Genomic DNA, 11,694 nt, shown 5'->3' on the forward strand with positions numbered 1-11,694 from the left:
CCTCTCGCCGCCGATTGTTCTGCCTGCGGGAACCATCTCATATCTCGTAAGCACAGTCATTCTTTACCAGTCTCATGCCCGCACTTTATTCTTAGTACTTTTGATGCTGTAAGTATGGATTTGGAATGTCACCGTGAGTCGAGTAGTTGCTGGGTCCGAATTTTTTTGAATTTTTTTGGCGGCGGAAGAGGTATTGCGCTAGGATCTTCGTCGGCTTGCTGATTTGTGTAGAGCAATGCGTGGATCCGGTCTGTAGTTCTCTCTCTATTCTAGGTTGTATACTATGATTTGTTCCGTTCAATCGTTTCTTAGATCTGTGGATTTCATTTCGACAGATCTGGATCTAGGTCCGGCCCCTTGTTACTGCAGTAGTGTGGTATATTCTGGAGTTATGTTACGTGGCACTTGTTAGATTACTAATAGTGGCAGCATATTGTTTGGGATCCACTCGACAGAATACTAGTATAGTTCGCGAGTCATTGTCTTGAAGATCTGGTGGCGCATGATTTTGCTTTTACTAGTTGATTTGTCACTATAGTTCCCCAGTCATTGTTACTGCCTTTTTTGCTTGAAAACTCCGGATCTAGATGTGTTCAATGTCAAGTGGGTAGAAGTTCAGTGGCAACTGGGATCTCAAGCCCCATGTGTTGCTTGTGTAGATCTGTGCTTTGCTGATATGATCTGAAATCATCCTTGGTTTTCCATGCTTGTTGCAACATCTGATATTAATTTGGCCATGCGTCTCCTTCTGTTTCCAGGGCCAAGATGAGGGAAATCCTGCACATCCAGGGTGGGCAATGCGGCAACCAGATCGGTGCCAAGTTCTGGGAGGTGGTGTGTGATGAGCATGGCATTGACCCAACTGGGCGCTACACCGGTACCTCTGACCTGCAGTTGGAGCGTGTCAATGTCTACTACAATGAGGCCTCCTGTGGTCGCTTTGTGCCCCGGGCTGTTCTTATGGACCTTGAGCCTGGCACCATGGACAGTGTCCGCACTGGCCCTTACGGGCAGATCTTCCGCCCTGACAACTTCGTCTTTGGGCAATCTGGTGCGGGTAACAATTGGGCCAAGGGCCACTACACCGAGGGTGCTGAGCTTATCGATTCTGTTTTGGATGTTGTGAGGAAGGAGGCTGAGAACTGTGACTGTCTGCAAGGTAATGAACTCATCACTTACTGAACTCTGATAGTTGCTAGATAGAATCCTGTTTATTCCATTAGAGTGTGCAAGCTTATGTGGTGTCTCCTTCCCTTATATAATATGAAATGTATGCCATAATAGTGCTGTGATGGTTGTGAATATTTACATGTATGGGACTCATTTAATTATACATTATATCAAGGTGCACGCTATATATCCTTCAGATTGTCGGCCCACCAAATAATTAGCATAACAGCCCTTTTATCAGCATAAATATTCTTGTGAGGTAGTCTAGTGGTCGACAATAATTGTATAATAATGCAATCCACCCATTCAAGATAGTGTCCTTATATTGTACTATTCTGCTTAGCAAGTCTGCAAGTGTACTGAATTGCTGTATTGTTTTAATGCCTGTGCTGTATTTTATCATGTATTGATGATAATTAATCCTACATGTTTATGTTACCAGGATTCCAAGTATGCCACTCTCTTGGTGGTGGTACCGGGTCTGGCATGGGTACCCTGTTGATATCTAAAATCAGGGAGGAGTACCCTGACCGCATGATGCTGACGTTCTCAGTGTTCCCCTCACCAAAAGTATCTGATACTGTGGTTGAGCCATACAATGCAACTCTCTCAGTCCATCAGCTGGTTGAGAATGCTGACGAGTGCATGGTTCTTGACAATGAGGCTCTCTATGACATCTGTTTCAGGACTCTTAAGCTGACCACACCTAGCTGTAAGCCACTTTTCATCGTCTCTAGTATTTCCCCTATCTTTTTTGGAGAACACCATGTAACTCGTTCCATGTTTGCTTGTTTTGTGCAGTTGGGGACTTGAACCATTTAATCTCTGCTACCATGAGTGGAGTCACATGCTGCCTAAGGTTCCCTGGTCAGCTGAATTCCGACCTCCGGAAGCTGGCAGTGAACCTTATCCCATTCCCCCGCCTCCACTTCTTCATGGTGGGCTTTGCTCCATTGACATCCCGTGGGTCTCAGCAGTACCGTGCCCTCACTGTCCCAGAGCTCACACAGCAAATGTGGGATGCCAAGAACATGATGTGCGCCGCCGATCCTCGCCATGGCCGTTACCTCACCGCCTCTGCCATGTTCCGTGGAAAGATGAGCACAAAGGAGGTCGACGAGCAGATGATCAACGTCCAGAACAAGAACTCATCCTACTTTGTGGAGTGGATCCCCAACAATGTCAAGTCCAGCGTCTGTGACATCCCACCGACAGGGCTCTCCATGGCGTCCACCTTCGTTGGCAACTCGACCTCCATCCAGGAGATGTTCCGGAGGGTGAGCGAGCAGTTCACTGCCATGTTCAGGAGGAAGGCTTTCTTGCATTGGTACACTGGTGAAGGCATGGACGAGATGGAGTTCACTGAGGCTGAGAGCAACATGAACGACCTTGTCTCGGAGTACCAGCAGTACCAGGATGCTACTGCCGATGAGGAGGGCGAGTACGAGGATGAAGATCAGGAGCCTGAGGAGGACATGTAAGGTGGGAGGTCCATGTGGTGCTTTGCTGGGTGGGGGGGTTCTGGGGGCAGAGTTTGATCTGTTTGGTGCTTTGTTATAAATCTGTTTATCATCGCAACTACCGCTTGTACGCCACCGCCATTCTTCATGCCTTTCCTAAGCTTTGTATTTCTCATGTTATGGCACCTTTTCGGTATTGTATCACTTGATGCCATCCGGTATGTTCTGTGTTGAGGTTTCTGGACCTCTCTGGTGGTGAATGGCTTCTGAGTTGGTATTTCTTGCAAATTATTTCGTCAGACTGTATGCAGGGTATAATGGTTCCAACATACGGAGTAGTATTGAAATTCTCAAGTGGCCTCAGCCCGTCAGCTAGACCCTGGTGTGTTGTACTCCCTTTGTCCCATAATGTAAGACCTTTTTTTGACACTAGTGTAGTGTTAAAAAACATCTTATATTATGGGACAGAGGGACTACATTGTACTGCTGTGATGCCTCGCGCTCATTGATTCTGCTCTGAGATTAGAAATTTCGCTTACTGAACTGAGCTTAAGTGCTTTCCATTTTTAGGCAGAGCTTAAACATTTTGACTATTTATGAGTTTTCTTATTTGAAACAGTCATGGGGAAAACTCCCGACCTGAAAATATTTGGAAAGGTAATTGATGCAGAGTAACTAGCGGCCTCATGAGTTTTCTTATTTGAAACACTCCTCATTATAGGAAAACCAAATATTCACGAGGTTTGATGTACAGTACTCCCTTCGATTCATATTATTTGTATGGATGTATTCGTATCTAAACAAATCTAAGATAAGTAATATGGATCAGAGGGAGTACTAAACTTTCCATGAACAAATGTGAAAGGGAAGATATTCCAGACTCTGGGTAGGAGGATGCATTTTTTATGCTATGCATAACTCATTTGCAGTATAGCTGAGTTCCCAAACAGAGATATATTACACAACGCACCAGTCTAGCAGGGAGTTCCCATGCGTTGTTTTTCCATGTTCTAACTTACGTGGAATGTAGTTTTCAAATTAACAAATCCTGAAAATAGTCTGAACCAGAAGAATACGTTAACTACATGCTTCACATTTACAAAGTATCGGTCTTCAGCCTGGGATGTTGTTTCTATGTCGATTGTGCTTCAAGCAGGATGTTCGAGGCTAAATTTACGTCATTATTTGTCAGTGCAAGAGCCTGAATTGCAGAAGCAGGGTCAAAACCCATGGAAACAAGCGTGACAATTGACGACTCCGTTGGATCTGGGGTAGTTGTGTGCGTGCCCTGGATCAAAGTTGATAAGGAACAATAGTCAGTTATACCAGGGAATATCAGATGTGCTCAATTTTAAACGATGATCATCTAACTTTATTGAAGAGCAAAATCTAATTATTGTTTTACTTAAAGGATCCGATAACAGCACTTGACCTTAAATGGCTTGGTCAGGTCACTTGATCTTGTTTTTTTACCAATAAAAAGGTCACTTGATCTTGTTATGATCATAAGCTTACTTCAAGTATACATTTTGCAGGGAAATTATAACAGTAAAATCTGGATTTCCTCAAGTACTCTTTCATTGTATTCACAAATAAAATACTAAATGGAACGAATACTCAATGGGACATTCTTTTTTCTCTTCAAGAAAATAGATCATTGCTTTAGAATACACATGCTGTAATCTGCTAATCTCTCCACAAAATCAATATATTGGAAATACTTGCCTGCATTTGATGAGTCTGGCGATGAGGAATGTTCTCATCAGTTGTTGCAATTGGCAATCTTTGATAAGAGTTGTTAGAGAAGGGCCATGATAACCGTGAAAACAATGAAGTTACATACTCTGGGACCTGTAATGATTCAAAGTTCCCTTTACAACGTAACTAAAGGCACAGCACATATGGACATGTAAATCTTACCAAGGAAACACAAATATACATGAAAGAAAAATAGAAAATTGCCATTAAGAATATCTCATAACCAACGGTAATACTTAATCATTTGTGTCAAAAGTCATCAGATATCTCAACTAGGGATCTAAGCATGATTATTAGACATTGGACCATATGTAGAAAATAGACGAGTAGAGTAAAAGCAATTGTACATAGAAAGCATGGTTATTAATTGATACTCTGATAAGAGCAGAAACATTATTCAAAGTTCTAGAAAGATGTTTGTAGAGTCACCTTTAGCCTGCGGATACCAAATATATTCAGACGGTACAAAAGCCCAGCCAATATACCAGACAGTCCAGGTATAACAGAACGTCTTCCAGATGAGAAAAGAAGCTGAAGATATAAAATCAAAACATAAAGCTACAACCAGCAGAACAGTGGAAGATTCAAGACAAGGATAACAGTTATCTTAGACTGACCTGGAGCCCTGCCAAATATACGAATGACTTGTCACATAATTGCAGTCCAAATATGCGAAACTTTGTTGAGATGGGAATGTCAAAGAAGAAGGGTACATAAGATGCAAATATGAGGCCATATGGTCCAGATGTTAATGGATTGAAAGATGGATCTGCAAATCCAAGACTGAGATGTCAGATAAAAATGGAATACAACTAAACAGGTGTCATAGGGAGATAAGAAAAGCAAATAGTAAGTAAATCAGTCTAACAGGTCAATATAGTGCAATGGTTAGCAATAGAAAAGGCACCACACCTATTGGTTATTTTGTTTTCCACAATTAGAATAACGAACATCGCTTGCGGAATAGCTTAGATAGATGACACATAAAGCTTTTATGCTAAGAAAACAGGCTTTAAGGCTTTAAGCATCAATGCTTGGATGAGAACAAACAGCTCAATGAGCTCATTATTGACACTGGGCAACATAAGAACCGTCTATGACAATACAGAGGCCCTTGAAGATATTAGGAAATTAACCTTCAGGACCACACAAAAAGAAACATGGTAAACACAGGTTACAGATCTTGATTTTTGGTGCAAAGAAAACTATGTTGAAAGGAAACCACATTTGGCCATGAAAAGGCCCTCATGATTTTTAAGGAGATCAATTTCCAACTTTATATGCATTTATATGGTAGATGAGCATTCCCATGAAGTATCAAGTAAAAGCAACCTGTACCAAACAAATAAACTGATGAGAACACTAACAATTTAAGCAGCATTTGACTCGACTAGGGGTTATGAAAATGAGAAAGAGCAGTGACGCATACCTTTCAGATAACCTAAAGCTAGGATCTGAAGCAGTACAGACACCGTCATGGAGAAGACTATGAACACCTAGATGTTCAAATAACGACATCAGCATCAGCAAATCAAACACAGCAACTGCATGTGCAACATCTTAAGAGCATAATATCCTCTTACTTACAGCATACTTGTTTGAACCTATCTGACGCTCGAACACCCTGAAGTAGTAGAGCAAGGCCACCCCAAAGATGAGCTCAGGCGATGACGAGAAGGCAAACAACGAGGCAATCACCCTCCATATCCGCAGATTTTCGTAAAGATTCTGCATGAAAAAGGGGGATGGTGAACTCAATCAGCTCTCAGCTGCATTTCGCAACATTGCCGTGTGATCCCCAGACACCTAGCGAACCGCAGCTCAAACAATAGGATCTAGTACACGCACTGGGTAGTAGGGTAGGTCGACTTGCCTGGTGGGACAGGCCTAGGTCGAGGAAGCGGGAGCGGAGGCCGAACGGGACGGAGAAGAGCGCGGCGGCGACGACCACGGCCCTCGACACCGGCGCATTGTCTGCAGCAGAGCAAATCGGGCCTGCTGGTCAGATCGCACTACCGATGCTGCGAGCTACAGCAGTAGACAAGCAAGGAGAAGGAAAGCCAAGAGGGGAATCGAGACTTCGATTCAGTTTTAGGGGAAAGTAATCAGGGGCGATAGGTTGCGTACGGAAACCCGGAAGTCCGCCGCTCATCGCCGGCGGTCGGGAGGGGGGGCTGGAGGAGACGAGCGGGCGGTGTACCCTCTGGTGCTCTGGTCGGTGGATGCGGCCGCGGAGCAGGCTGCGCGCCGACGGAGCAGCTTCAGGGTCGAGCCGAGTCTGACCTGTGGAAGGGCAACACACGTGGAGCTGGCCGGTGGGACAGTGGAAATTTTGTGGTTTAGGAGGAAAGTAGTAGTATAATATAAGGGGCGCTTTGATATTTTCTGATTTTCGTGACACGACTTCTACTATGATTTTCAGTCAGCATATACGAATCAAAATTGTTTTACAAGAAATATCGATATTTTGTATACATGTTCAATTCATGTACTCTGGTATATAAATAATGGTCAAAATCATGCATTAAAGACCAGAAAGTCACGCATGCAAGAAGAAGGGAGTATAAGGGCATGTACAATGGTTGATAAGATAGTCTTATCTTAAGTTTTGCATGTAATTTAGAGATGACAAAGAAAAATGTCTATAATGGGTCATCTCTTAGCATTATCTTCAATAATTAGCAATTCCTAAAAATGTGGTGAGACATATTGTGTTAAGAGATCATCTCTTGTCTTATCTTAAATAAGAGAAGACAAGCCTTCTCTTATTAGTTCTCTCTCCTCCACCTCATTATTTATCCTACGTGACACTCCTAAGATAGCACCATTGTACATGCCCTAAGGAGTTGCAAGACGAGACAGGTTTTTGAAAAACACAAAATTCATGAAAATTCATATTTTTACAATTCAAAAAAATCTAAAAAAATACAGGTATACATGGAGGCGTATCACATATGTGTGTAAATTTTTAGGACGAAATATGTTGAAATGAAGGTTGTGCAAAAAAGATAAATTTGAGGCTTTCTAACACATGATACTATTCATCCTCAAAGTCCAAAAATTTGTCTTTTTTGTATAGGTCGCATTTCAAAGTATTTCATCTTGAATTTTTACACACACATACATTTCATCCTTGTATAGTTGCATTTTTTTCAGAATTTTTGAAGTCGCCAAGTTTGAATTTTGAATTTTTCAAAAATAAAGGGCTCCATGAAGCTCGGTCACCAACGCCCTACTCCACTTCAAGGTTAAATAACTATGTTTGTAACGTGCTTATATTAGTTTTTTTTTTCAACAAAGACTTAGACCTATTATAAATGTTCACAAGACGTACAAAGCACCTCAAACATAATAAAATATACATCGAGGTCTTTGGACCACCAAACAACCACTATCGCTATCAGACAAGTTGTTGATGCGTCATTGTCGTCGCTCTCACACAAGAGCCGGTTTGGCTGTGTCAATGACAAGTGAAAAGTCTTTGTGCACTTGCCCATAAGGACCAGCCCCTCGGAACCGTTGTCGCAGCCATTGAACCCTTCGGTCGATTCAAAGAACCTATCACTAACATTGTCCTAACCTTATAGCCCCGAAGAGCTGCGGGAATCTACACCGGAGCTCCGCCTAATTCGCCCCGACGAATGAAATCGAAGGGGTCAAAAGATGGAAGACCGACTCGAAGATGAAGCGCCGTCATCCGTTCAAATGCTACCCCTGTGAGGATTAAAACCCTAACCGATCTACTAACCGGAGTTGAGGCACCAGAATTTTTCTCCTCGCCGCCGACCACCAGAGCGATAGATAGAGGAGCGGAGAATCCATGGACTCACCAGTGAAGATCAAGGGGAGGAAGCTTGCAAAGGTAAGCATGCATGTACACAATATTACGAAGAACACGCAGTTTTGTTGTTTTTTCATTTCAAAATTAGAAATGTGATTTTCGCTAGGTACGAAGAAAGAGAAATGGGTTCGTGAATGCACGGGTTCGAAACAGATATGCTCTACCACATTGGTACGCGGGTTCGAAACACATATTCCCACAGCACTCACTTGGTACTATGATCTACCACATTGGCTAACTATTCTTCTTTTTTTGCCGGGGAGGAGGGGGGCTAACTATTCTTCTAACGAGAAGGCAATAGAAAACCTATGGGAGGTTTCCAAACAGGCGTCCAAACGTATTCCTTGTGCTGGATGAAGAGAGTGCATTAGCAATCCTCTTTGGGATTCAGATACATTTGGGCATGAGTTATGTGTTATTTAAAGATAAATAAATTCACGGATCTTGCTCTGGTATTATGCAAAACATATAATTAGGAGCTGATGCAGGTAATAAAACATTTGCTTAGAGCTTTGCTTAGACAGACCCAAATGAGCATGTGCTAGAGTATTGGATACATGATCCTAGCAGCCGGTCTGGTTGAGCCGATGCATGTGGGAAACTAGGTAGGCTCCAAAACACACAATAAAATGTTTCTTTCCCCATAGATTCTGCCAGCACACTGTGAGGTACTCACGATAGATGTGCTGCTTCGACTCAAATTTCCGATGCGTCTCATTCTTACGGGATCCGATTGTCAATCAAATACACTCGTAGCCTTCCTTTTTATCATCCTTGCCTATACTAAATTTTCTTTTTCCCCGCTCCCTTTCTCCTGATGTGGTTATGGTTTCCAAATGTGTAGAGAAATTAGCTATCTTATAGTGGGAATGGAAGACAGGTTACATATGAATGGATGGCTTGTAGATGTAGTAAATGAAACTTCTCTAGTGCATCACACTTTACCAACCAGCTCAGCCAACTCTGATTTGATTATTCACTGCATGGTAGGCTAGAAGATATATATTCCCAAAATGTATTCCCTCCGTTCCAAATTACTCGTCGCAGAAATGGATATATCTAAAACTAAAATACATCTAGATACATCCATACCTGCGAGAAGTAATTTGAAACGGAGGGAGTACGTGCGTGTAATGTCGTGTGGAAGCCACATATGATCACCCGGAGATAAATATATATCATCCTTAAATAATTGGAGTTGTAAACTGTATTTCTTGTGAGAATAATTAGGCACACCTCTGTAGCACGGAGTTGTCCATAAATACTTACAAACTCTGCAACGACTAACGTCGTGTTGTTGGAAATGAGGCACAAGATGGTCAAATTTAGACACGAATTCAAGTAATAACACACATGGCGTCCGACCCAGCTGCATACTTGATATCCCAGGGGAAATGCATCTGCACAATGATTTGAACGGTGTAACATTGAGAAGACTAACAAGTCTACTATCCAGCAACAACATAATTAAAGACAAAAACTTAGTAAAGTTGTACATTATCATTCATATAAACTCGTTGCTTCTCTGATGGATCTTTTCGATGACAGAATGCAAATTTAGTGACTTAGCTTAACCCACTGGTAGAAAAAGAGGCTTCCGTCCAGCCCCATTAGTCGCGAAACTGTAGGAACCGCGACTAATAAAGTCTTTAGTCGCGGTTCGGCAGACGAACCGCGACCAAAGGCCTGGGCCCAGGGCGCTCGGTGGCCAGCTGGTGCACGTGATGGGCTTTAGTCGCGGTTGGCCAGGCCAACCGCGACTAAAGGTGCCCAAAGGCCTTTAGTCGCGGTTGGCCAGGCCAACCGCGACTAAAGCTCCTCCCCTATATATACCAGTTCAGCACGCTCACTTAGCCATTTGGTGCCACTTCTCTTCACAAGCTTCACAAGGGGGTGTAGGTTTGCTTTTGGTTCCTCTTATGCACACAAGGTGTTTGATGAAATGCCCCAAGAGGGTGAAACAAACATGATATGAAGTGTTGGAGCCACACTTGAGGTTCCTCATTTATTTTTTCCTCCTCGATCGCGGTTAGCAACTTGAACCTTTCATGCATGTGTGTCATTGATAAAATATGCATGTGTGTTGTTCATTGTTTAATTTCTATTGTTTATAGCTAGTTACTTTAACAAATGCATGATGGTTAATTATATATTTTATATTATAATAATGCAGATGAATCGGCAATGGATGTACGGTAACCGACTCTCCCGCGAGTTCACTACGGGTTTGAAAGATTTCCTCGTAGTGGCTAATGCGAACAAGCAGAAGGGTTTTGTTATCTGTCCATGTGTTGACTGTAAGAATCAGAAGGGTTACTCTTCCTCAAGAGAAGTTCACCTGCACCTGCTTCGGCACGGTTTCATGCCAAGCTATAATTGTTGGACCAAGCATGGAGAAAGAGGGGTTATAATGGAAGAAGATGAAGAAGGGGATGATTTCATCGATGAAAGCTATCTTGCTCATTTCGGTGATACTTTCATGGAGGATGCTGAAGGTGAAGGGGCAGGTGAAGGGGCAGGTGAAGGGGAAGGTGAAGGGGAAGGTGAAGGGGAAGGTGAAGAAGAGGCACGTGATGAGACCGTTGATGATCTTGGTCGGACCATTGCTGATGCACGGAGACGCTGCGAAACTGAAAAGGAGAGAGAGAATTTGGATCGCATGTTAGAGGATCACAGAAAGTCGTTGTACCCTGGATGCGATGATGGTCTGAAAAAGCTGGGCTGCACACTGGATTTGCTGAAATGGAAGGCACAGGTAGGTGTAGCTGACTCGGCATTTGAAAACTTGCTGAAAATGTTGAAGAATATGTTTCCAAAGAATAACGAGTTGCCCGCCAGTACGTACGAAGCAAAGAAGGTTGTCTGCCCTCTAGGTTTAGAGGTTCTGAAGATACATGCATGCATCAACGACTGCATCCTCTACCGCGGTGAATACGAGAATTTGAATGAATGCCCGGTATGCACTGCATTGCATTATAAGATCAGAGGCGATGACCCTGGTGACGATGTTGAGGGCGGGAAACCCAGGAAGAGGGTTCCCGCCAAGGTGATGTGGTATGCTCCTATAATACCACGGTTGAAACGCCTGTTCAGGAACAAAGAGCATGCCAAGTTGTTGCGATGGCACAAAGAGGACCGTAAGTCGGACGGGGAGTTGAGACACACCGCAGATGGAACGCAATGGAGAAAGATCGACAGAGAGTTCAAAGATTTTGCAGCTGACGCAAGGAACATAAGATTTGGTCTAAGTACAGATGGCATGAATCCTTTTGGCGAGCAGAGCTCCAGCCATAGCACCTGGCCCGTGACTCTATGCATCTACAACCTTCCTCCTTGGTTGTGCATGAAGCGGAAGTTCATTATGATGCCAGTGCTCATCCAAGGTCCGAAGCAACCCGGCAACGACATCGATGTGTACCTAAGGCCATTAGTTGATGAACTTTTACAGCTGTGGGGCAGACCTGG

At 43.2% G+C, this 11,694-nt stretch overlaps 2 protein-coding genes across 2 annotated transcripts; one reads left to right on the forward strand and one right to left on the reverse strand.

Moving 5' to 3' along the window:
• The first annotated feature begins 6 nt into the window (after nt 1-6).
• Nucleotides 7-2,911, forward strand: LOC119269321 (tubulin beta-2 chain). Its single transcript, XM_037551118.1, has 4 exons — nt 7-46; nt 759-1,159; nt 1,613-1,882; nt 1,972-2,911. The coding sequence occupies exons 2-4, from the start codon at nt 766-768 to the stop codon at nt 2,649-2,651; spliced, it is 1,344 nt and encodes a 447-aa protein (XP_037407015.1). The 5' UTR covers nt 7-46; nt 759-765; the 3' UTR covers nt 2,652-2,911.
• Nucleotides 2,912-3,517: 606 nt separating this feature from the next.
• On the reverse strand, nt 3,518-6,697 carry LOC119269322 (rhomboid-like protein 20). The gene is made up of 8 exons (XM_037551119.1): nt 6,516-6,697; nt 6,262-6,362; nt 5,976-6,116; nt 5,818-5,884; nt 5,006-5,157; nt 4,818-4,919; nt 4,356-4,481; nt 3,518-3,918 (listed from the first exon to the last, which is right to left on the reverse strand). Exons 1-8 carry the CDS (start codon nt 6,538-6,540, stop codon nt 3,763-3,765), a joined length of 870 nt encoding a protein of 289 aa, XP_037407016.1. The 5' UTR covers nt 6,541-6,697; the 3' UTR covers nt 3,518-3,762.
• Nucleotides 6,698-11,694: the final 4,997 nt, after the last annotated feature.

Source organism: Triticum dicoccoides, chromosome 3A (assembly GCF_002162155.2).
Source record: "Triticum dicoccoides isolate Atlit2015 ecotype Zavitan chromosome 3A, WEW_v2.0, whole genome shotgun sequence".
NCBI lineage: Eukaryota > Viridiplantae > Streptophyta > Magnoliopsida > Poales > Poaceae > Triticum > Triticum dicoccoides.